The 22,024-nt window shown below is 52.2% G+C and overlaps 1 protein-coding gene across 1 annotated transcript; it reads right to left on the minus strand.

Annotated features, from left to right (window-relative positions):
* Positions 1 to 1,357: 1,357 nt before the first annotated feature.
* On the minus strand, positions 1,358 to 19,649 carry B3GNT3 (UDP-GlcNAc:betaGal beta-1,3-N-acetylglucosaminyltransferase 3). Its single transcript, XM_077859440.1, has 4 exons — positions 19,537 to 19,649; positions 6,875 to 6,934; positions 4,361 to 4,947; positions 1,358 to 2,946 (listed from the first exon to the last, which is right to left on the minus strand). The coding sequence occupies exons 3-4, from the start codon at positions 4,925 to 4,927 to the stop codon at positions 2,395 to 2,397; spliced, it is 1,119 nt and encodes a 372-aa protein (XP_077715566.1). The 5' UTR covers positions 4,928 to 4,947; positions 6,875 to 6,934; positions 19,537 to 19,649; the 3' UTR covers positions 1,358 to 2,394.
* Positions 19,650 to 22,024: the final 2,375 nt, after the last annotated feature.

Consider the following 22,024-nt stretch of genomic DNA (forward strand, 5'->3'; position numbering starts at 1 on the left):
AGACCCTATTTCCAAATAGGGCCATATTCTAAGGTTCTGAGGGGCTGTATATTGTTCAACCTGGAGCAGCAGGGGAGCAGGACTCTCTCCCCAGGGGATGGGTGAGCAGGGGCAGGATGAGGTCAGATGTAGGCTAGAAACCTCTGAAAGCCCCCATCTCATCCAGGCCTGCCTTCTCTGCCTGGATGCTGCTTCAGCCTCCACCTCCCTTTCCAACAGTCCACACGGCAGCCACAGGGCTTCTTAAAACGTAAAAATCAATCATGTCATTTCCTTGCCCCCAAAGTGCCATCACTCCCAAAATAACTCCTCTCACCCCAGCCCATAAGTTCCCATGTGGCCAGCCCCTTTGACTTCATGTCTCACCAAACTCCAGCCAGGGCTTCTTCGCTGCAACTTGAATGCTTCCAGGTTGTCCTACCTCAGGGCCTTTGCACATCCTGTGCCTTCTGCCTGGAACATCCTTCTCCCGGTTCTTCCCAAGGCCATGTCCTCTTTCTTCAGGTCCCAGATCCAATGTCACCTCTTCTGTCCCAGTCCCCTGATCTCTCAGTTAATACTCTTTCCCATCACTGTTGCATCTAGTTGCTTCATTTTACTACTTGAAGCTCTTACCACTTCTGATAACTTCCTATTTGATTGTTCATAGGTTTGTTTTCTCACTATTAGGTGGGTATCTGCCACCCTAATGGGGCTGGGAGCAGGAGTATAGGGCAAGGTGTGCAGCATACAGGAGGTACACACAATTAATGCTTATGAAAGGGAAAGAGGGTGGGATGGAGGACAGGAAAGCCGCAGTGTTAGTGGGAGAGGAGTCTGGTGGAAAGAAGGGAGCCTGACTGGAAGCAAGAGGCCAAGGCAAACCCGCTGTCCCACGGAGCCAGTCTCACCCCTGTGCCTCTCCTGAGCGTGCCATTGAGCTGATAGTGAGACTGTCTTGGTGGGATATGATCTGAGGGTAATAGGGAACCATGGAGGATGTGTGAGCAGGGGCAGGATGGCATCAGACCCGCCCAATGGAAGCTCCACAGCCCTCATTTCATCCCTGCCATTTTTATTGGTGCATATTTTCTTTTTTTTTTTTTTAATTTTTATTTATTTATGATAGTCACACAGAGAGAGAGAGAGGCAGAGACATAGGCAGAGGGAGAAGCAGGCTCCATGCAGGGAGCCCGACGTGGGATTCGATCCCGGGTCTCCAGGATCACGCCCTGGGCCAAAGGCAGGCGCTAAACCACTGCGCCACCCAGGGATCCCTGGTGCATATTTTCTATTGGAAATGAGACTTTTACAGATTGTAGACTTATCTGAATTAAAACTTATAAATAAATCACTTAATTAAAAAAAAAAAAGAATCTCAGGTCTTCACAAAACATTTTATTCCCTGAGTACCCATTCCCCAGTGGTCATTCTGCTGTCTGACTTCCCCCTACCTGTGAATGCCTGTAAACCCAGGCCCCAGACCTCTGCCCAGAGTCAGCAGAACTAAGGTGTCACCATTTTGCTTGGGTCTCCCCAGTCTGAAAGACATACTGGGTCAGGGGCCAGTCCTGGGTCCTCAGAGCTCACAGACACCCAAAGATCTGAATCTCTCTCTTCTCTGAACACTGGGGTGAGCATGTGTGCGGACCGTGGGCCCAGTGAAGACTCTCTGGCCCCAGTATCATTACCTGAATTCTTGGGGAGCACAAATGTGGGGGCTGGGCCCCATCAGGGACTCCAGAAACCCTGAGCTGGCACAGCCTGAGTCAGACAGCTGCCTCCTTTCTGTGCCCAATGCTTCTGCCTTTAGAGCACTTGATACCATGAGCAGGGAGGGGGCAGTCCCACTCATGGCTTCTCTGGCCCCTTCTACCATCTGAGGTGTGTGGAGACTGGCAGGGAGAGGTTGAGAAAAAAACTTCTTTCCTAGGCTGAGAAATACTGCTCAGTTCAGTTGCAAATGGACCTAGGAATTCCCAACTGACCTTGAAGCATGGCTGGGACTCACCTACCACTAAACCACTGTAGTTTACAAGCAAGGAGGGGTTGGCCACCCTTTAAAATCCAACCCAAGATCAAAGTCGGAGCTGGAAAATGGGACCTTGACTCAAACGGAACAACTGGAAGCCTAGCAGAAGGGCTCCTGCAGTTAGCTGCCATGGAAAGAGGAGGTCCCTTCAGCTGAGAATCTAGAGAGGATGATGGAACATGGGTTCAAGTACCAGGTGGGCTTGGAAAGATGTCTAGGAGTTTGTCAGCTAGACTATGCACTCATCCAAACCTCCCTGGGGACACTCTCTTATGCCGACCACTTAGAACAAAGATTTCCAATTCTGGAAAGGGGAAGATGATGCTGCCCCTTTCTACGGGGGTAGAGATCAGGGCCTAGAGGCTAGGGGTCCTGATACCACCTCAGTAGATCTGTGACTGCTTGCCACAGATGAGTTTGGGCTGGCTCAGGGCATCCCACATGAGTAGCATCTCAAATGGCAAGAAGCGGTGCACGAGTAGCAGCTCCCGGTAGAGGCAGGGGTCAAAGGAGGATATGCGGCCCGAGGGAGACCGAATGCCACCTGTGCGGATACCACCGTGTGATGCAGGCTCCAGGCCTTCCTTCTTCAGGCACATGCCCAGGAAGACATCATCGATAGGGAAGAGGTCCAGTTTGGGGGCAGCCCGGCGCAGGGCAGCAGCCGTGAAACGGGACAGTAGGAAGCCACCACCCCCGCAGTAGGGCGGGTAGCGCTCCTCCTCTGTCACAATCTTTGGCACATAGTACTTGCTCCAAGTCACCCGGATGGGGCCCACATTGCGGATCAGGTGTCCCACAAAGAGGTGGCGGTCAGGATTGTGGTCCTTCAGGTAGGAGACCATGTTGTCTGTGTGTGCAAAGACGTCATCATCCCCATTGAGCACGAAGCTGGCATTGGTGCACCGAGTCTCCTGCCACTGTAGGAAGAGCACCTGCAGGCAAGGTGGACGGGACACACAAGTTTAAGGGTTGGGGCAATCAGCCTTGGGTCCCTGTTGGCCACCCCATCCCAGGGAACCCAATTGAGGGTGTTACTGGTCAGGCCAGCCATGGGTTTGAGGACCCACCCTGAGCCTCAGCTACCAACTTTCCAGACAGACCTCATCATAGGACCTGCCCCTGGGAGTGTTGGGGATCCATGGAGATGATCCTCGTGAAGCACCAAGAAGTACTTGAAAATTGTCGCATTTACATTTATTGCTATTCCTTCTGACTCTTCCTGGCCAAGCACTGCTGTTAAATAATTACTTATGTGATTGTTATTGACGTCTACCTTCCCCAACGGACTCTAGGCTTCCCTTGGGTGGGCACTATCTCTCCTCTCTGTGACATCTCCCCAGCACCCACTGAGGGTCATCCTCTCATAGGTACTGGATTCATGTTTGTCAAATGGACATTTCTTACATGTTTTTGTGTTCTGCATGAAGAACACGTTGTGTCAAGAGGTCTTGGCCCTCTACCCACCTCGGCTTCAGCTTCCTCCATAATAACTTTTGCCGCATGCCTTGCACGGTGCTCAGTGCCTCCCCTGTCTCGAATCGCTCATGCAAGCTTAGGAGGCAGGCAGGAGTAGTCTTCAACCTCATTTACAGACGAGGAAATAGAGGATCTCCAGAAAAAATGCCAGGAACAGGGTCACACACAGAAAAGTACTGTTCTTGGTACTCAAGGTCTTGAGCCCAGACTTTTCTATGCCTACTATGAGCAAGAACCTGCCTTGGGCCCCCTTCAACTCCTGGGTGGGCCTTTGGAGCCTCTAATTCCTCATCTGTGCACAGGCAGGATTCCCTCCACTTCTGGAGGGGTTTTGTCCAGCTAAAAGGTCTTTACTGAGCATCAACTGCACAGATGTGGGCCTCATGGGGAGAGAGAATAAGAACAAATAAACGAGATGTGTCCTGTCCAGTGCCCCTCCACCCCCACCGATTGCCACTGTTACTGGAGCACCTGGCGCCACTCCAGGTGCCCTGTAAACATCCTCTCCTGTAATCCTCGCAGCAGCCCTCAGAGGCAGCTGGATCCAACTAAATCCCAGTTCCTTGATGACCATGAAGAAACGAGCGCAGAGGGGTAAATGATTATCAAAGGCAAATGGCAGGTAAGTGGCAGAGTTTGAATTCAAACCCAGATCATGGGCTCTGAGAGCCAGGCTCGTAACCTCAGGCTACCCTGCCCTTTCTCCCTGCCTCCCCTAGAGGAAGAAGGCCTCAGATCACCATGAGGACAGCAGAGGGAGTGGGGTAGGGTGGGTGGGGACTTCTGGTTTCTTGGCGCCCCTCAGAGGAGATGATGGTGAGTGGGCAGGAAGGATGGGTGGCCCTGATCAGGTAACCCCTGCCGGCCCACCTGTTTGAGCGTGAGGTTGAAGAAGGAGTCATGGAAGTTCCACTGCAGGATGTCCCCGTGCGCCTGCGCCTCCATCGCCAGCAGCCGGTTGACCTTGTGGGCCTCCATGGGGTTAGGGGCTGTGCCCACCAGAAAGAGGCGGCGCAGCTGGACACCCTTCACCTGGCGCTCGCTGCCCCAAGTGCGCCGCACCAGCTCCCGGCGCTCGTAATTCTTGGGTGAGGACTTGATCACCAGCAGCAGGAAGACAGGCTCTGCGCACTTGTTCAGGGGAACATCTTGCAGCAGCTGGAAGTCGCGGCAGTGTTTATGCAGGAGGAAGTCGCGCACCTGCTGTGGCTGCCCAGAGAAGCCTGGCAGGGCAGCCATGGAGGTGTTGGCCCTGCAGGGGGTGGGCAGTGGGCGGGAGGGCTGAGTGGGCCAGGCCAGAGTCTTGGGGTTGTCCCGTAGCTCCTCCGAGCTCTGGAAGGTGGGTGGTGACACGTGCAGACAGAAGAGGAAGAGGACGAGGATGCTCAGGGCTATGGCCAAGCCCACCTCTGTCCGCAGGGGCCGGCAGCACCTCATCCTGGTTGGCCTGGCGGCTCCTGCCAAGAACGCGTTGATGAGATGGGATGGGCCAAGCACTTTCCCTGAGCTACCTGCGGACCCCAACACCTGGCTGCAGACCTGTAGGTGCTCAGGGAGGTATGACATCGAGATGCACCCTCACCTACACCCCCATGCCCCCCACCTCCTCCTCTGGCACCTCAACCCCTGATGGCTCTGACAGTTGCCCAGGTCTGGCTGGGGATTAAGTGCTTACAGAGAAGACTGAGACATGGAGATGCCAAGGTGAGCCTCCCAGACTCAGTGTGCCCAGAATCCCCCCTTTCAACCTGGTCCTCCTCATGTCTCTACCTCAGAGATGGCCCAGGAGCCCCCCTGAGGGAGGCAAAGAACTGCCTCTTTATCACTGAGAACTACTGGGGTCCTAACCCAGTCCTTCCAGGAAGCTGAGAGCTGCTGGCATTCTCTCTCTCTCTCTTTTTTAAAGATTTCATTTATTTATTCCAGAGAGAGTGAGCGAGAGAGTGGGGGGAGGGGCAGACTCCACACTGAGTGTGGAGCCCAACGGGGGGCTCGATCTTAGGACTCTGGTATCATGATCTGAGCCAAAACCAAGAGTTGGATGCTCAACTGACTAAGCCACCCACGTGCCTGCTGCTGGCGTTCTGAAACAAGCCATCACCCATTCTTCTTGACAATTATTTTAAGATTTTATTTATTTGAGAGAGAAAGAGAGACCACATGCAGGGGGAAGGGAAGAGAGAGAAGCAGACTCTCTGCTGAGCAGGGAGCCTGATGCAGGGCTTGATCCAGGACCCTGGGATGTGACCCAAGACTAAGGCCGACACTTAACTGACTGAGCCACCGAGGCACCCTTCTTCTTGACTATTCTTAATGGTCTTGTGACCTGAGCATGGGCTCTTTACAGATCCCTTAGGCCTGGCATGTTTCAAACAGAGCTATCTTCCTTGTTAAACGCTTACTCTTCCTTTATAACCCATCTTAAATGATCCATTCTCTGGGAAGTTCTCTTTAACCCCTCAGGAACACTGCTGGGTCTGTTTGGCACCTCAAGCTCTGTCTACCTCTACCCAGTCTTGATCCCATGGGGGTGTCTATGTTTAGCTCTGTTTTTCTGAGACTGGGGGCTTCTGGAGGGTCCCTGCATCGCCCAGCATGAGGCAGACACATGGGGAAAGCAGGGAGTGTTTGAACAAATACAATTTATGAATAAATTTGTTAAAGTTTTCTCCGGCAAACTCTTATCCATCCTTCAAAACCTCAGCTCTAATGTCGCTTCCTCCTAGAAGCTTTCCTTCCCCATATCCAGGCAGGGCTCTTGGTCTTCCTTCCAGATCCCAGGCTTCCCTGGATTCCCTTAATGTCCTTTTGTCTGGAGAGGTAGTATCTGCCCTGTTTTTCAGCCCTAAATTTGAAGGGCTATTTTCCAGTGCAGCATGAAAGTGCTGGATTAGACCCAAAGTAGGACTTAACCATTCTTTTTTTTTTTTTTTTTTTAAAGATTTTATTTATTTATTCATGATAGCCACACAGAGAGAGACAGAGAGGCAGAGACACAGGCAGAGGGAGAAGCAGGCTCCATGCAGGGAGCCCGATGTGGGATTCGATCCCGGGTCTCCAGGATCGCGCCCCGGGCCAAAGGCAGGCGCCAAAGCGCTGTGCCACCCAGGGATCCCGGACTTAACCATTCTTAAAACACTTATTGACTCACCTGGAGAGGTACAGACTCTAAAGCCCAACTCCTGGGTCTAAATCCCAATTGCATCACTTTCTGGCTGTGTGCCCTCCATTCCCTGGGCCTCAGTTTCCTCAGCTGTAAAAGGGGGCATCTGAGCAGTTCTCAACTCACGGGACTGTGCAGGCATGAAGGGAGCTGCCAGCACCTGGCACCTCGTGGGCATTCAATGCCTATTGTTGAGTGAATATGTGAAGCTTAGTACTTACCTCAGGCTGCCGTGGGTTGTCTGTGCTGTTCTGGGGTCTCTCTGTTCTTTCCACTGGCACCTGGAAAACATGACCACAGTCAGTAGATTCTGGAAGGCTCCACTTGCCCCAAGCAACCCCAGCAGCTATTGCCTGGAAGCAAAGAAGAGTGGCTTTGCATTTCCACCTAGAAGTGGGCAAAGGGCTTTCCGCCTGCACTCAGGAGGCCATTTCTCCAACGTGCCCCTGCTGTCTCTGCACACGGCCTGGCCAAGCCTCTCCAGCGAGGTGTCTCCCAGACACAGGGCTCAGATCCTACCCCACAGGTTCCACTGTGTGACCCTGGAAAAGAAGCTGGACTTCGCAGAGCCTCCATGGAAAACGAGGAGAATTAACCCTATGTAAGAGTGTTGTTGTGGGGGTTTTGACCTCAAACATTCTGGGCATGACCCAGAAAAGCCTCAGGACTTTTGCTCAGGTTATTCCTGCCTGGCTGGAATACTCTTCCCAGGATATGCACCTGGTTCCCTCCCTCACTTCTTGCCTCTCCTCCAACATCCCTTTCTCAGGAGGGACTCCTCGGGATACAGTATCTTACTGGTGGCCCTGGTCTCAGACCGTGTTCTACTTTTCTTCCACTTTTCACCTTCTAAAATACATGATAACTTTTTTTTTTGTAAAGGAATTTATTTATTTATTTATTTATTTTTAATTTTTTATTTTTTAAAATTTATTTATGATAGTCACAGAGAGAGAGAGAGAGAGAGGCAGAGACACAGGCAGAGGGAGAAGCAGGCTCCATGCACCGGGAGCCCGACGTGGGACTCGATCCCGGGTCTCCAGGATCGCGCCCTGGGCCAAAGGCAGGCGCCAAACCGCTGCGCCACCCAGGGATCCCCTGTTTTTTATTTTTAATTTTTATTGATTTATTAGAGAAAGAGAAAGAGAATGCGAGCACAAGTAGGGGGGGCAGAGGTAGAAGCAGACTCCCCACTGAGCAGGGAACCCGATGCGAGATTCCATCTCAGGACAGCCACCCAGACGATGGGTGGCTCAGTTGGTTAGGTGTCTGCCTTTGGCTCAGGTCATGATCCTGAGGTCCTGGGATCAAGCCCTACATCGGGCTCCCTGCTCAACAGGGAGTTTGCTTCTCCCTCTGCCTTGTCTCTGCCTCTCTCTCTCTGTGTGTCTCGAATGAATGAATGAATGAATGAATGAATAAATAAATAAATAAATAAGTAAATAAATAAATAAACAAACAAATAAATAAATGTGTATTGAATGACTGGTGCATGGATGTTGGGTTTCTGCAGACAGAAGATACCTAAATGTCTCCACTACAGAACCCAGACCCTTGAGGGAGAACAAACATATTAAAACCTCAATGAAATGATAAGAGGCAATGAAAGCCACAGGAGGAAATGGGGTTGGGTGGCAGATTTGGATTTTGAGGTCTGGATGACATTTAAGTCAGATGTGAATGGCACAGAAGATCCAGTATGGCTGAGATCTGGGGGGGAAGGTCCCAGGGGAGGGAATGGCAGGTACAACAGGCCAGCGGAGCCTAAGCGGCTTCAAAACCCTGCATGCCGGCGGCAGAGAGCCCATCTAGTTGCTGTGGCACCCCAGCTTGGCTGCCTGCCCTGGGGGTTCAGCTGCTGGAAGTCAGGTCTGGGAGACCTCAAAAGGCAAATAATCTTGGGATGAAACTGTGTACTGGGGATCCCTGGGTGGCGCAGCGGTTTGGCGCCTGCCTTTGGCTCAGGGCGCAATCCTGGAGACCCGGGATCGAATCCCATATCGGGCTCCCGGTGCATGGAGCCTGCTTCTCCCTCTGCCTATGTCTCTGCCTCTCTCTCTCTCTGTGACTATCATAAGTAAATAAATAAAAATTAAAAAAAAAAAAAAAAGAAACTGTGTACTGGTGAATGTGATACAAGAATGAGCTGAATCCTAGAAAGACATTTTCCTGAGCCAAAGACAGGCCCAAGTCCAGGATAGACAATGGGAAAGGAGTGCTCCCAGGCAAACCTGGTGCTGATCCCTGAAGCTTCAAGGATAGAAAAAAATAAATAAATAAAAAACCTTCACAAACTGTAATAGAAAGACCATATCACCAAAAAAGGAAATCAGACTAGAAATGCCACAGTGTTCTCTTGGGCCACACCTGTGGCTAGAGACCCACGGATCCTGGAAAACAATAGCACACCTCAGAACTCAACACCTGGGAAAGAGACATTCTCGTTAAACACTCATAAAATTTTATCTCATTTTATTTTATTTATTTAAAAGATTTCTTTTTTTTTTTTAAGAGAGACAGAAAAAGCATGAACAAGGGGAGGGGCAGAGGGAAAGGGACAAGCAGACTCCCCACTGAGTGCAAAGTCCTGATCCTGAAATCATGACCTGAGCCCAAGCCAAAGGCTTAACCTCCTGAGCCACCCAAGTGCTCCAGGACTCTTAAAATTTTAGAGAGTGATTACCCATCTCCCCATCTACAGTTTGGAGCCTAAATTAGGGATCTTCAAACAGGTGACTCTATCTCCCAGGGAACACCTGGTAATATCTGGAGACATTTTTGGCTGTCGTGATTTGGGCAGGGTAGAGGTAAGGTACTGCTAATGGCATTAAGTGGGTGTAAGGGATCCCTGGGTGGCTCAGTGGTTTAGTGCCTGCCTTCAGCTCAGGGTGTGATCCTGGAGCCCCGGGATCGAGTCCCACATCGGGCTCTCTGCATGGAGCCTGCTTCTCCCTCTGCCTGTGTCTCTGCCTCTCTCCCTCCCTCTCTCTCTCTCTCCCTCCCTCCCTCCCTCCCCCTCCTCTGTGTCTCTCATGAATAAATAAATAAAATCTTAAAAAAAAAAAAAAATAAGTGGGTGGGGGCCAGGGACGCTGCATAAATTAACATCCTACAGAACACAGGATAGTCCTACCTCAGGAAAATTCAGCCCCAAAGATCAACATTGTTAAGGTTGAGATATCCTGGTCTAAACCAACATAGAAATCCGGAATGAGGAGCTCAAAAGAGGGAAGGTTAGAAGAGGAAATCAGGATCAGACTAAAGCCTTTGATACAGGTTTGTATAAATTCATCATATTAAGTATTTATGAGATTTGTTATTTTTATATTATATATGTACTTATTAAACATCTATTAAATAGAAAATTAAACCTAAGTGGCCAAGGATCAGTTCACTGGAAATGTGTTTTATAAGTTCCAAACAAGGGTTTTAAAATGAAGGAAGATACTTTGGCAAATATGAATATTTACCACTCAGCCAAACTTGGGCTTTGGGAAGGGGAGGCAGGAGAAGAACTGAAATGGCTAAATGGCTTTTCTTAGGGTTTCAGGGCAAAAGAGAACCTCTTGGGGTGGCCCATTTGGTTTTAATGAGTTCCATTAATGGCTGTTCTTTTTCTTGCATTTTTCTTTCTTGTTTATTTATAAGAACTCTTTGCATATGGAACACTGGGCCTTTGTTGGCTACCTGCATTCCCAACTTCTTCTCCCTGGGTCTTAGGTTTCTCTCAATGGAGGGATTCTGCTGCTCTACCCTCTCAGCCCCCTGAGGTTCCTGATTAGGGTTTGAGAGCTCAAGTGGGAGGTGGGGGAGGAAGGTTCACTTTCCCTCCACATTATGCTAGACCTCTATTAATGCATCCAAGATCTCCTTCCCTCTATGATCCACCAAGGCCCTTCCTAACTCATAGCCCCTTAAACCTTCAAGCAGATAATGTTGCAAACCTCATAAAATTTCACACTGGCCTGGCATAAGAAAGAACTTCTGGGAGGATGCCTGGGTGGCTCGGTTGGTTGGGTGTCTGACTTCAGCTCAGGTCATGATCTTAGGGTCCTGGGATGAGCCCTGTGTCAGGCTCCCCACTCAGCAGAGTCTGTTTCTCCCTCTCCCTCACCTCCCCACCCTCACTCCTGCTCCTTCTCTCAAATAAATAAACAAAATCTTGGGGCACCTGGGTGGTTCAGTTGGCTAAGCATCTGCCTTCTGCTCAGGTCAGGATCCCAGGGTCCTGGGATGGAGCCCCATGTCCTCTGACTCCCTGCTCAGCGGGGAGCCTGCTTCTCTCTCTGCCACTCCCCCTGCTCGTGCTCTCTCTCTCTCTGCCAAATAAACAAAATCTTAAAAAAAATAAAAATTAACAAAATCTTTAAATAGGAAGGAAGGGGGCAGCCCTGGTAGCTCAGCAGTTTAGCGCCTGCCTTCAGCCCAGGGTGTGATCCTGGAGATCCTGGATCGAGTCCCATGTCGGGCTCCCTGCATGGAGCCTGCTTCTCCCTCTGCCTGTGTCTCTGCCTCTCTCTCTCTCTGTGTCTCTCATGAATAAATAAATAAAATTTAAAAAAAAATAAAATAAAAAAATAAAAAGGAAGGAAGGAAGGAAAGAAGGACGGACGGACGGACGGGGCAAACTTCTGGGCCTCCCTGTCAGCAAGGCTGAGTGTTGAGGATTTTACTGGTCTGGGTGCCTCTGTGGGTAGCACCCCAGGGCCCAGGTAGTCACCCATCTGTCCTTAAGGGTTTTATGACCTGAAGGCACAGAGTCTTAGAGGCTCAGCTCCACCAAGGAGGGGAAGTTTCTTGGTATTAATTTTCCTGCAAGTAACTGAGCAGCAGTGAGGAACTCTGGGGCCTTTGCTGGGTGGGCGAGGTGGTTGATGAGAAGCTCCTCACAGGCCCAGGTCCGATTCCCTGACCCCTGCCCGGAATTCTGCTGTTCACCCTTCCCAGGTCTCACTGGACAGGACAACTGGATTTGTGGAAGCCCAAACAGCTGCTCACTCAGTGAAGTCTGTGGGTTTCTGAATAACTCTGGGGGAATCACCATACCTGTTTCATAGATGGGGAAGTAGAACTCAGAGTTATCCCAGGGTAGCCCAGTGGGTTCCTCATATCACCACAGAAACAACCTGCTTTGTCTCCAGGTCCTTCAGGCCTGAGAAAGGTCTCAGCAGCTCTCATCCCAGAAAACGCATATGAAAACTACTCACTCACTCATTCATTCATTCAACAAATGGGTCTGGGGAACCTGAGAAGCCTCGACCCTGGGCCTGGCTCCCCAGAAGCTCCCAGTCTGGGGGGGAGATAAATCCAGACACTCGTGGGATAAAGGCTGGGCCAGAAGAAGGGACCAGGATATTGAGGCTGAGGCTTTGAAGGATGCAGAGGAGCTCACCAAGGGGGAGTTCAGATAGAGGAAAGAACAAATGCAAAGGCGTGGTGGGGAAACCAAACAAGGCCTTATCAAGGAATCATCTGTAGTTTATTTTGCTGAAAAGTAGAATTTTTTTTTTTGGGGGGGGGTGATTTCTGAGGCTAGGGAAGGGCCTGTAAAGACTTTGAACCCCAGACTGAGAAGTGGGGCTGTGTCCTGGAGGTCAGGAGAAGCCACAGAGGGTGTGTGAGCAGGGAGCAGAAAGGTCAGATGTGCTGCTGAATGGTCCCTTTGGCACTGAGACCTTGATCAGCCACTTCCCCTCGGAATCTAGTTCCTCATTAGGGGATGGGAGCGCCAAGCACCCCCACCATGGAATCACTTGGGGTTGTGTGCCACTGGCTGTGTGGCAGCCACTCAGTGACCTGGGCTCATTGTACTGGCTCCTTCAGTGCCCCACAGAGGCCCTGCTTACCGATGGGGATACTGAGACTCAGCATAAAGCAGACTGGAACCCAGGACCCCGATGGGTGGGGTCTGTATCCTATCCTTCCCATGATGTGGAGCTTCACTGGGGGATTCCCCACCAAGAAACTCAGAGCCTTCCAGAATCTGTCACAAGGAACCATGCACTTCAACATCTGACAAAGAACAGAGAACCAGAGCCCAGGTCAGACAACATTCCACCGCTGGGCCACCCTGGGCGCGGACTGGCGAGTGAATCCATGAACAGGCATGACCAGATCAGCCCCCACTGAGGGCAGGAATACAGGAAGAGGTGATTAGTGTAGTAGCAACATGATAAACACTGTTGAGAAGGAAAGGTTCATGGGGGGGTTGCTGACCAGCCTGGGGACATCCTGAAGGATGATGAGGAATCACCTGGTCAGAGCCCTGGGGGAAGGGCATTCTAGGCAGAGGACAAAGGTGCAAAGGGCCAGAGCACAGATGCAAAGTGCTGAAGGCAGAGAGAGGGGCCAATGCGGCTGGAGCAGAGGGACAGGGGGGAGATGATGGTGGGTTGCCAGACCGTGCCCAGCAAGCGGGGGTGGAAATGGGGCACTGGGGGAATAAGGACAGCCAGGGCGGAAGTAGAGGCTGGGGTAGCAACCAGGCCAAAGAATTTGAGGGCCCGGACAAGAGCTGGTCAGCAAGGATCAGGGAAGTATGTAGGTTCAGGAAATAAAGTGAAGGGAGTCACCAGTGTTTAAAGCCTGTAGGGGACGGAGAAGGAAGGACCAGGAACAATAGACTGAGAAGCCCAGGAGCCATTCACATGGAATGTCATGGGGCAGTGGCTGACCCAGGTGTGGCATTCAGCCGAGAGCTATGGGCACACGATGGCAACGAAGCCAGGAAGGCCCAGCAGGTATGATGAATGAGCAATCCTGACACTGCTTGCCTGTGGCAGGGCCTCCTTCATATTTCTCCCTACAGATAGGACATAGCGGCTGTGGACAGAGTCACAGCAGTGACATCTGGGCTGACTCTCAGGGACCCTCACTGCCAGACCAGCTATTCCTGTTCCTGGCTGTTTGCTCTCCATACACTGGTGCTGATTTTGCCATCACCCAGAGCCTGCTTCCTTGAACGTACACAGAGGAGCCACTTGTTTCATTGTATTCAAGACCCAAGAGCCTCCCCACCCAGGCTGTGGCTGCCAGGTGTGGGACTTCTCAGCCTCTGCTGCCCCATCCCCAATGACCCCTGCCCAAGTTGGTCAGCTCCAGCCACACCAGCCTTTTCAGCTGCTTTCAGTCCTGCCACAGGGCTTTGCACCTGCCAGACTCCTGCTCTTCCCCCCCTGGTCCTCTCGGCTTGGGATTCCTGCTCTTCCCCCAGATTCTCTTTGATCTTCAGGCTCACCCCAGTGTTGTTTTTTTTTTTTTTTCCAGATTTTATTTATTCATTCAAGAGAGACAGAGAGAAAGAGAGGCAGAGACATAGGCAGAGGGAGAAGCAGGCTGCCTGCAGGGAGCCTGACGCAAGACCTGACCCCAGGACCCCGGGATCATGACCTGAGCCAAAGATAGACGCTCAACCACTGAGCCACCCAGGCACCCCCATTTTTTTTTAAGATTTCTTTATTTGAGTGAAAGAAAGAGCACAAACATGTGTGCAGGTATGTTGGGTGGAGGGGCAAAGAGAGAGAATCTTAAAATATATATATTTATTTATTTGTGTTACAGAGAGAGAGAACAGGAGAGCACAAGAGCATGAGTGGGAGGGGCAGAGGATGAGGGAGAAAGAGAATCTCAAGCAGACTCCTCACTGAGCTCAGAGCCCACTCCAGGCTCAATCTCACAACCCAGAGATCACAGCCAGAGCCTAAACCAAGAGTCAGCAGCTGAATGGACTGTGTCCCTCAGGCGCCTCACAATTTTACCTTTTTAAAAGGTAACAGGGGCGCCTGGATGGCTCAGTGGTTGATCATCTGCCCTTGGCTCAGGTTGTGATCCTGGAGTCCCGGGATCGAGTCCCACATCGGGCTCCCCACAGGGAGCCTGCTTCTCCCTCTGCCTGTGTCTCTGCCTCTCACTCTGTGTCTCTCATGAATAAATAAAATCTTTAAAAAATAAAAATAAATAAAAATAAAAGGGCCCCAACCTCCCAAGCTAGAACACCCTGCCCTGGCTCTGATTTTCTCTGCAGCTCTCACCACCACTGCACATGGGAAATGCACTCTCTTCTGTCTCGTTTATCTCCCCAGCCAGCCTGGAGACCCCCAGAGGTGGGGCCAGGTATCTTGTTCCCAACAGCTGTGTCCCCATGTGACATTTGCTGGTGTTTGTTGAACAAGGGAAAAATACTAATGATGATCCACATATTAGCAATTTCCTCGGGCCTCATTTCAGCCCAAATCCACTGCAGATGACAGCTGCCACCGACCTGCCTAGGGCCCCACAGGCCCTGGAGGATGCAGGACAGTCACGAGTTAGCAAGTGCCTGTGTGGAGCGGAGACAGGACCAAGGTGTACTAATGCCCTAAAGAGCCAAATATCCACAGCACTGAGATACTCGTGATGCAGTTCATGAGCAAGAAGCCAAATGTCAGTAAGTACCGTTCATGACCTGCTAGACAGGCAGGAGGCACCAGGAGTTTTATGAAATAGTTTTACAGGAACAATGAAGAGTTGCAAGGCACATTCATGATGCATGAATCAATATTATCACAATGAATATGCATAAGTCACTAAACCGTCCCAAGAGACCAATATACTGTCACTGAATATCAGCTATTTGTTGCAAACACACTAATATTAAGGATTTGTTGCACTAAATATTAAGGATTCACTATTTTTTTCTTAAGATTTTATTCGAGAGAGCACAGAGAGAGAGAACTGTGTGTGTGCTAGGGCAGGGGGAGGGGCAGAGGGGGAAGCAGACTCCCCACTGAGCAGGGATCCAGATGTGGGGTCCCATTCCAGGACCCTGGGATCATGACCTGAGCCAAAGGCAGATGCTTAACCGACTGAGTGCCCCGCTCCCCAGTGGCCCACATTCACTGAATATTAGTGAGGCACTAGAGGTACAGAAGCGGCCCCAGTACTCAACAGAATTAATTCAGGACCCCCATTATCAACAGAATTCTGTCCCTGCATCCTCTACTTACACTCCCAGTTGATAACCAGGGCCTGGCAAGTCCCCAAGCACTTCTGTCCTCCTCACCCTGTTTTTGTCACCATTCCTTAGCAGTTCAGGAAGGCAGAGAGGCTGAGACACACGAGTGTGAGAATGTGTCGAGCAGTCCAGGTGGCCAGGTACCCCCTGCTCACACCCTCAGGGCCCGGACCTGACCCCCACCTGTTCTGCGCTACTGTGACACCATGGAGGGCCTGCCTGGACTGGGAAGCTCCCATCAAATCAAGGTGATTCCCCTGCATGACGCTCCCACTTTCCAGAAGAGGAAGCAAGGCTCCGAGAGGGTGAGTCTTGAGTCATTCTCCTGGCCCATTAGACACAGACCCACCTGTGTCCCTTCCTATCCCAATTCCAGTTCCAGTGACCCATGGGCCTGGTGGTCACTGGGTCTCAGTTTTGGAATCAGGAAAACGAGGGCTAACCTCCCCTTGTCCAGCAGCTGGGAAAACAGAGCTGGTGCCCGTGAAGCTGCTGTGGTGGTTTCCGGGAGACATCCTGACCTGCCTACTGACCAGCGGTGGCGGCGGACCTGGGCCAAGTGGCTGGCCACTTCTGGGCCTCAGCATCCTCATCTGCAGAGCTGGATGGTGTCAGCTGCCAACCCCTGATTGACTTCCAGCAGGTGCTGGACGTCAGCTTCACTCTGGCCATCATGGTTCCGTACCTCCTGACAGACCCCAGCTGGGATTTCGAAAGGGGCATGGAACATTCTGGGACTTCCAAAAACCAAGGTGAGGGGTGGGGGTGACAGGAGAACCCCATTTGTGTGCCTAACGGCCTGAGTCCTGAGAAAGCAGCTGCCTTTTCTCCAAACCCATTTAGGAAGCGCCAACAGTGACAATATTAACATCAACGTCAGCGACGATTGTCTCAAGCACACTGGTGACTGCTCTGAGCCAGCATTGAGCACCTAGTACCTAGCGTGTGCCATGCCCCGATCTAGGCTCTGAGCACGCAGTCAAGAAGTCTGAAAGAGGGATCCCTGGGTGGCGCAGCGGTTTAGCGCCTGCCTTTGGCCCAGGGCGCGATCCTGGAGACCCGGGATCGAATCCCATGTCGGGCTCCCGGTGCATGGAGCCTGCTTCTCCCTCTGCCTGTGTCTCTGCCTCTCTCTCTCTCTCTCTCTCTCTCTCCTCTGTGACTATCATGAATAAATAAATAAAATCTTTAAAAAAAAAAAAAAAAGTCTGAAAGAAAGGCCTTGTCCCCAAGGAGCTTATGTACTAAGGGGGGCGGGACAACAGACAGGCAGCAGACAAGACAGTCTTGGTGAGAAGAGCAAGTTCCAGGGTGGAAGAGACTCCAGGTTGGGAGTCCGGGGGTTCTTGCAGGAGAGGATGTGAGCTCCTGGCCTGCAGATGAGCCCCATGATTCACTGCGCTTTGTAGGGAGGCTGGTTTCCAGTTACCAAGTAGATGAGCTGAGCACAAGAGAGAGGGCCCCCCACCATAGGTCACACAGCCAACCGGGGGGGGGGGGGGGGGGGGGGGGGCGGGGAGGGCAGAGAGCATGTGCTAGGATTTGAACCTCAGCCTGCTGGACCTGAGGGTGATCCCTCACCAGTTCGTTCCAGCTAGGCCTCCCAGTAAGTAAGTAATGACAGGCTGGTCTTTTAATGCAAGAAGCATTATGTTCCTCTTGTAAATAGAAGAAAAAAAAATAGAGAAAAAGCCCAGTCAAGATAACTCCTTAGGCTCGCTGTGGCCAGACCCTGCTTTAGTGAAACCATGTGAGCAAGTTGATTTTATGCCAACATAGGCCCTGGGGCACCTGGGGTGTAGAAGATGATGGGATGGGGGGTGGGGAGGGTGACACATTCCGTTTAGACCCATGACGTCTGCGTTCCTTGGGAATCCCGGGGCTCCTCATTGAAGGAGCTGACCTTGGGGAGCCCACCTCAAAAACTGCTCCAGGTACCTGGGATGGGTCCAGGAGGGGACCTGGGCTGGACGGAGGCCCCTAACTAAATGGCGGGCCCTGCCGTAGCTGAGCCTCAAAAGAGCATCTCTGGACTCATTTCCTAGCTGGAGCAACTGTGGTCCCATGGGCCTTCCTCTGGGGACCACTGAAGGACCCTAACACCTTCACATGGCTCAGAGCCCTCCTCCAGGCCTTGTGCTGGAGCCCTGCAACCTTCACATTATTTCTCTCACGCAAAGATAAATATCACCGATGGGAACACAGTGAGCCACGTAATCATGATTAGAGTTAACGCAGCAGCCCGGTGTGTGGCCCTTCCACCATCTGCTCTTCTACTCACCACACCTGCGCTGGAAGGTAGGGCTTCCTTAGCTGCGTTTTTTCTTTTTTTTTTTTTTATGGATAGGGAAACTGAGGCACAGAGCGCTCATCCAAGGAACTTATTCAAGGAAGGTCAGGTGGGAGCCCAATCCCTGCCTTTGGCCACCACCTGCTGGGGCTTCCTTTAGTTTGCTGTATTGGTAGTGAGCTCCCCCATTATGGGGAGGAGGCATTCAAGCCGAGCCAGACTCCCTGTCAGGAGGAGGGACCACAATGGGTATCCTTCCTGACTCACAGGGGTGGGGACCTCAGAGAGTGGCAGGAAGAGAAGTCGCCCAGTGACACCTTCCTTCCTTCTCTAGGGCTGACCTGACTCAGCCTAGCCCCAGGGTCCTTGGGTCAAAGAAGCTTGTCCAAAGTCCTCGAGCGCCTTGAAGCTGACGCTCTAAGGCTCCTTCTTAGAAGCTCCCCCACATCCAGAGTACCTGGCTGGCAGGAATCACCACACCCTAGGTGCGAGGGAGAAGCAAAGGATGGAAGTCAGGGCTGGACAGGGATGAACAAACATTACCTGTTCACCTAGGTCAAGTGGGGGGCCCCGCTGCCCGAAGCAGGGTCCACACCTCTTTCTCTAGACTCCTCAGCCCTGCGGGGCAAGACCTTAGGAGCCAACGGAGCAATGGAAGGAAGCTATGGCCCAGGGTGGCCCCAAATGTGGGCAGCTCCCCACGGGCCCAGATCCGAACTACAGGAGGCTCTGGTGGGGTGGGGGAGCAGGTGAGCTCAGTTCCCCCACCCGAAAAAAGACCATGAAAAAACTGACCCACCGGGAAAGTTAGTCGGGAACCTGGAAGCATGGCTAAGGATATAGTAATAATTATTATTAATATAGTGACAGCTGTACCCCCCACCCCCACTAAGCACCTACAGTGTGAATCACTCCCGTACAAGCCACCCTTGACACATAAGGAAACGGAAGCTCAGAGACCCAATGTCACTCACTTGAGCCCCCCTCCCACCATCATAAAAGCTTCCACTGGCTGAACATCTCAGGCATCCTCGTGGAAGCTGGGTCACTGACCTAGTCTGGGAGGGGAAACTGAACAGGAGCACCCTGCGGGGGGTGGGGGGGGCACAGAGCCCCAAGTCAGCCGACAGGGGTTGCACTGAGCCCCAGGGGAAGCCAGGAGCGGAGGTCCCCAGGCAGGAAGGGCGCCCAGCGCCTGCCAAGGCTGGAGGTCAGCGGTGGTCCCCACGTGGGGGACCCTCGGAATCAGCGCGCTAACAATCCCCACCCAACAGTAGCAGCGGCGGCCGCAGCGCAGAGAGCGCCCTCCGCGTCTCCATCCCCATTCCCCGCTATCCTGGGAGGTGGGCGTCGGGGGGTGCGGACGGGGGTCCCGGACGCCTCGCCGTGCCCATCGGAGCGACTTCCCTCCCCCCCGCCCCGCGCCGGCTTCGGAAACGCCGGCGACTACCGATGGGTGAGGGCAACGGGGTTACGGAGACCCGGGATCTCCACGTGGTGGACACCTGACCCCGGGGCCCCGCCGGGGTCCCCTAGAGCCGCGATGCTCCTCCTCCCCACCCCAGACGGCAGCCGGATCCTCAGGGGACCCCGACACTCACCCCAGAGTCCGGCCGCCCGGAGTCCAACCTCTTATCTCAGCTCCTCCGGGCTGTGAACTCCGGAAAGACTTTCACCTGACGCCGAGCCTCCCCCCACCCCCATCCAGGTCGGGCTCCTCCCTGCCTCCTTCCAGCCTCGCCTCCTGCCTCCCTCTTCCCCTCCCGACCCCGCCCCTCCGCCCGGTTGGCCGGCCCCCACCGCAACCTTCCCCGTCCCCCTCTCCGGCGCCCGTCGGGGTGTCCAGCCCACCTGGGGCCTGGCCAGAGGCGGCTGGAGATGTGCAAGCGGCGCCCCGTGCAGGGCTGACCTAAAGTGTGTTTGATGGAGAAATGATTGGAAGGGGGACAAGGAGGCTGGTTGAATCCAGGGGGACTCTTCAGATCTCTGCAAGGGGTTCGAAGATTCCAGAACCCAGGAAACCTATCCTGAGCCCATAGCCCTCAGGCTGGCAAAGGTTCTGGAAGTTGGAAGTCAGTTTTGAAAGTTTTTTGAGGTTAAGGTAGTTGAAGATTCGGATCCATTTCTAGTCTAGACGTGTTGGGGCCGGGAGGTCTGGGGTGGGGAAGATCCAGGTCCCTAGGTGTGAGCCAGGTGGGGGTTCTGGTTAGCCTCCTGCCCCACCCTTACTTCTTCGAGAGGAAAAGGGGAGGGTCCTGAGTGTGCCTCAGTTTCTTCCTGTGTAAAATGGAGGATCTAAGCCCTGACTCTTCCAGTTGGGAGAGGTGTGGGGAGCAGGGCCTACACAGAGCAAGCGCACCATCGACACTGCCGGAGTGAAGGGCCATTACACCAAATGTCACTGCACCAAACAACGGCATTTCAGCCAAAGTGGCGCAGGTGTACACACTTGCTTGCCACAAACTTTGGAGCCTGTTGAGTCCAGGTCTCCACTTGGAGGGGGCGACTGCTCAGGTTCAGCTTAAGTTCCCTGCCTGCCCTATGGGGCCGCACAAGCAGCTGGAACCAAATGTCTGATTTGGAGGGAGTGGCCCATCTCGTCCCCTCCACAACAGACATTTCGTGCCCCCGTTTGCCCTGGAAACGTACATTGCTGTAATCATGTGTTCAGAGTAATGGTGGAGGAAGTGATCTGGGGCGTACCAACCCCTACTCACAGGGGGAAACTGAGGCCTGCCAGGTCAGAAGGCGGAAGCATGGAGACAGCAGAAGGGACTCCGAAATCTTCCAGAGCAGATTATGGCATTAGAGGGCCTGGGTTCGAATTTGGTTTAGAATTATCTTAGGACTCAGCAATTCTCCTCCTAGCTGTCTACCCAAGGGAATTGAAAACAGGTGTTCAGACAAAGCCTTGTACATGCCCGTTCACAGGAGGACTGTTCAGCATAGCCAAAAGGTGGAAATCACCCGAGTGCCCATCAACCGATGAATGGATGAACAAAACGTGATGTATTCTGCAAATTAATAAAGGAAAACCTCACTAAAGTCGAGTCAGGAAGAGAGAGCCCTACCACTCTCCATCAATTACAGGAAAAGTGTCAATTACAGACTCTAGCAGAAGAATCCCCAACAGGAAAGAATTATCTTTTTTTTTTTTAAGATTTTATTTATTTATTCATGAGAGACACAGAGAGAGAGGCAGAGACACAGGCAGAGGGAGAAGCAGGCTCCAGGCAGGGAGCCCGATGTGGGACTCGACCCCGGGACTCCAGGATCACAGCCCGGGCCAAAGGCAGACGCTCAACTGTTGAGCCACCCAGGCGTCCCAGGAAGGAATTATCAATGACATTTCCCCAGATGGGAAAAGGTGGACGTGGCACCTCCCACAAGAAGTCATTGACCCCTGCAACTCAGCCAATAAACTGTCATCACCCTAAACTCCTGCTTCTCTCCAGTGGACTTTAGTTCAAAACAACCTCCCAACTTCCTCCTTCTCCATAAAATAATGCACCTCTCCTTTGTTTATGGGACATGCCTATGGTTTTGCTATAGCCTGCGTGTCCCAAAGTGGAGTTCCTCTGCTATTCATGAATAAACCCATTTTGCTGTTAAATAACTGTTTTATTTTTAAGATGAGCATTGCTTGGTGATCAGAAGTGGGATCCAGAGAAGACTCCCCACAACTCTGAGGCTGGTGAGCAAAGCAGTTCCCAGAACCCACAGAGCTAGATGAGCACAGTGCTTTCTTCTCCACCACGGAAGGATAAGTCTCTCCTGGATTTCAAGCTCTACTCTCTTTGCGTTCTGAGCTCTCCAGGTTTTTATTTAGGATTGGTTTTAAGGCTTTGTCCTTTCTCAGAGTACTCATTTGGCCTCTGGTCTGGATCCTTTCTGGGACCAGACTGTTCCTATTGGAACTGACTCCTTTGGGCTTTCTTCTTTTGGGAACTGAGATGCTCCCATTGGAACTGCCCTGACCTTTGTTGGAACCGGGCTATTTCTGTTGAAACTGTGCTGCTTAGGAGTTTTTCTTCTCACTCTAGAGGAAAACCTCTAAGAAATGGGATCTTAGTCATCAAAATGCCTGGA

Source organism: Canis aureus, chromosome 19 (genome assembly GCF_053574225.1).
Source record: "Canis aureus isolate CA01 chromosome 19, VMU_Caureus_v.1.0, whole genome shotgun sequence".
Classification (NCBI taxonomy): domain Eukaryota; kingdom Metazoa; phylum Chordata; class Mammalia; order Carnivora; family Canidae; genus Canis; species Canis aureus.

Excerpts from the sequence above, each read along its gene's own strand:
- B3GNT3 (XM_077859440.1), bottom strand. The coding sequence starts at position 4,927 with ATGAGGTGCTGCCGGCCCCTGCGGACAGAGGTGGGCTTGGCCATAGCC. Across the intron at positions 2,947-4,360 it reads TCAACCTCACGCTCAAACAG|GTGCTCTTCCTACAGTGGCA; the intron begins GTGGGCCGGCAG and ends CCTTGCCTGCAG.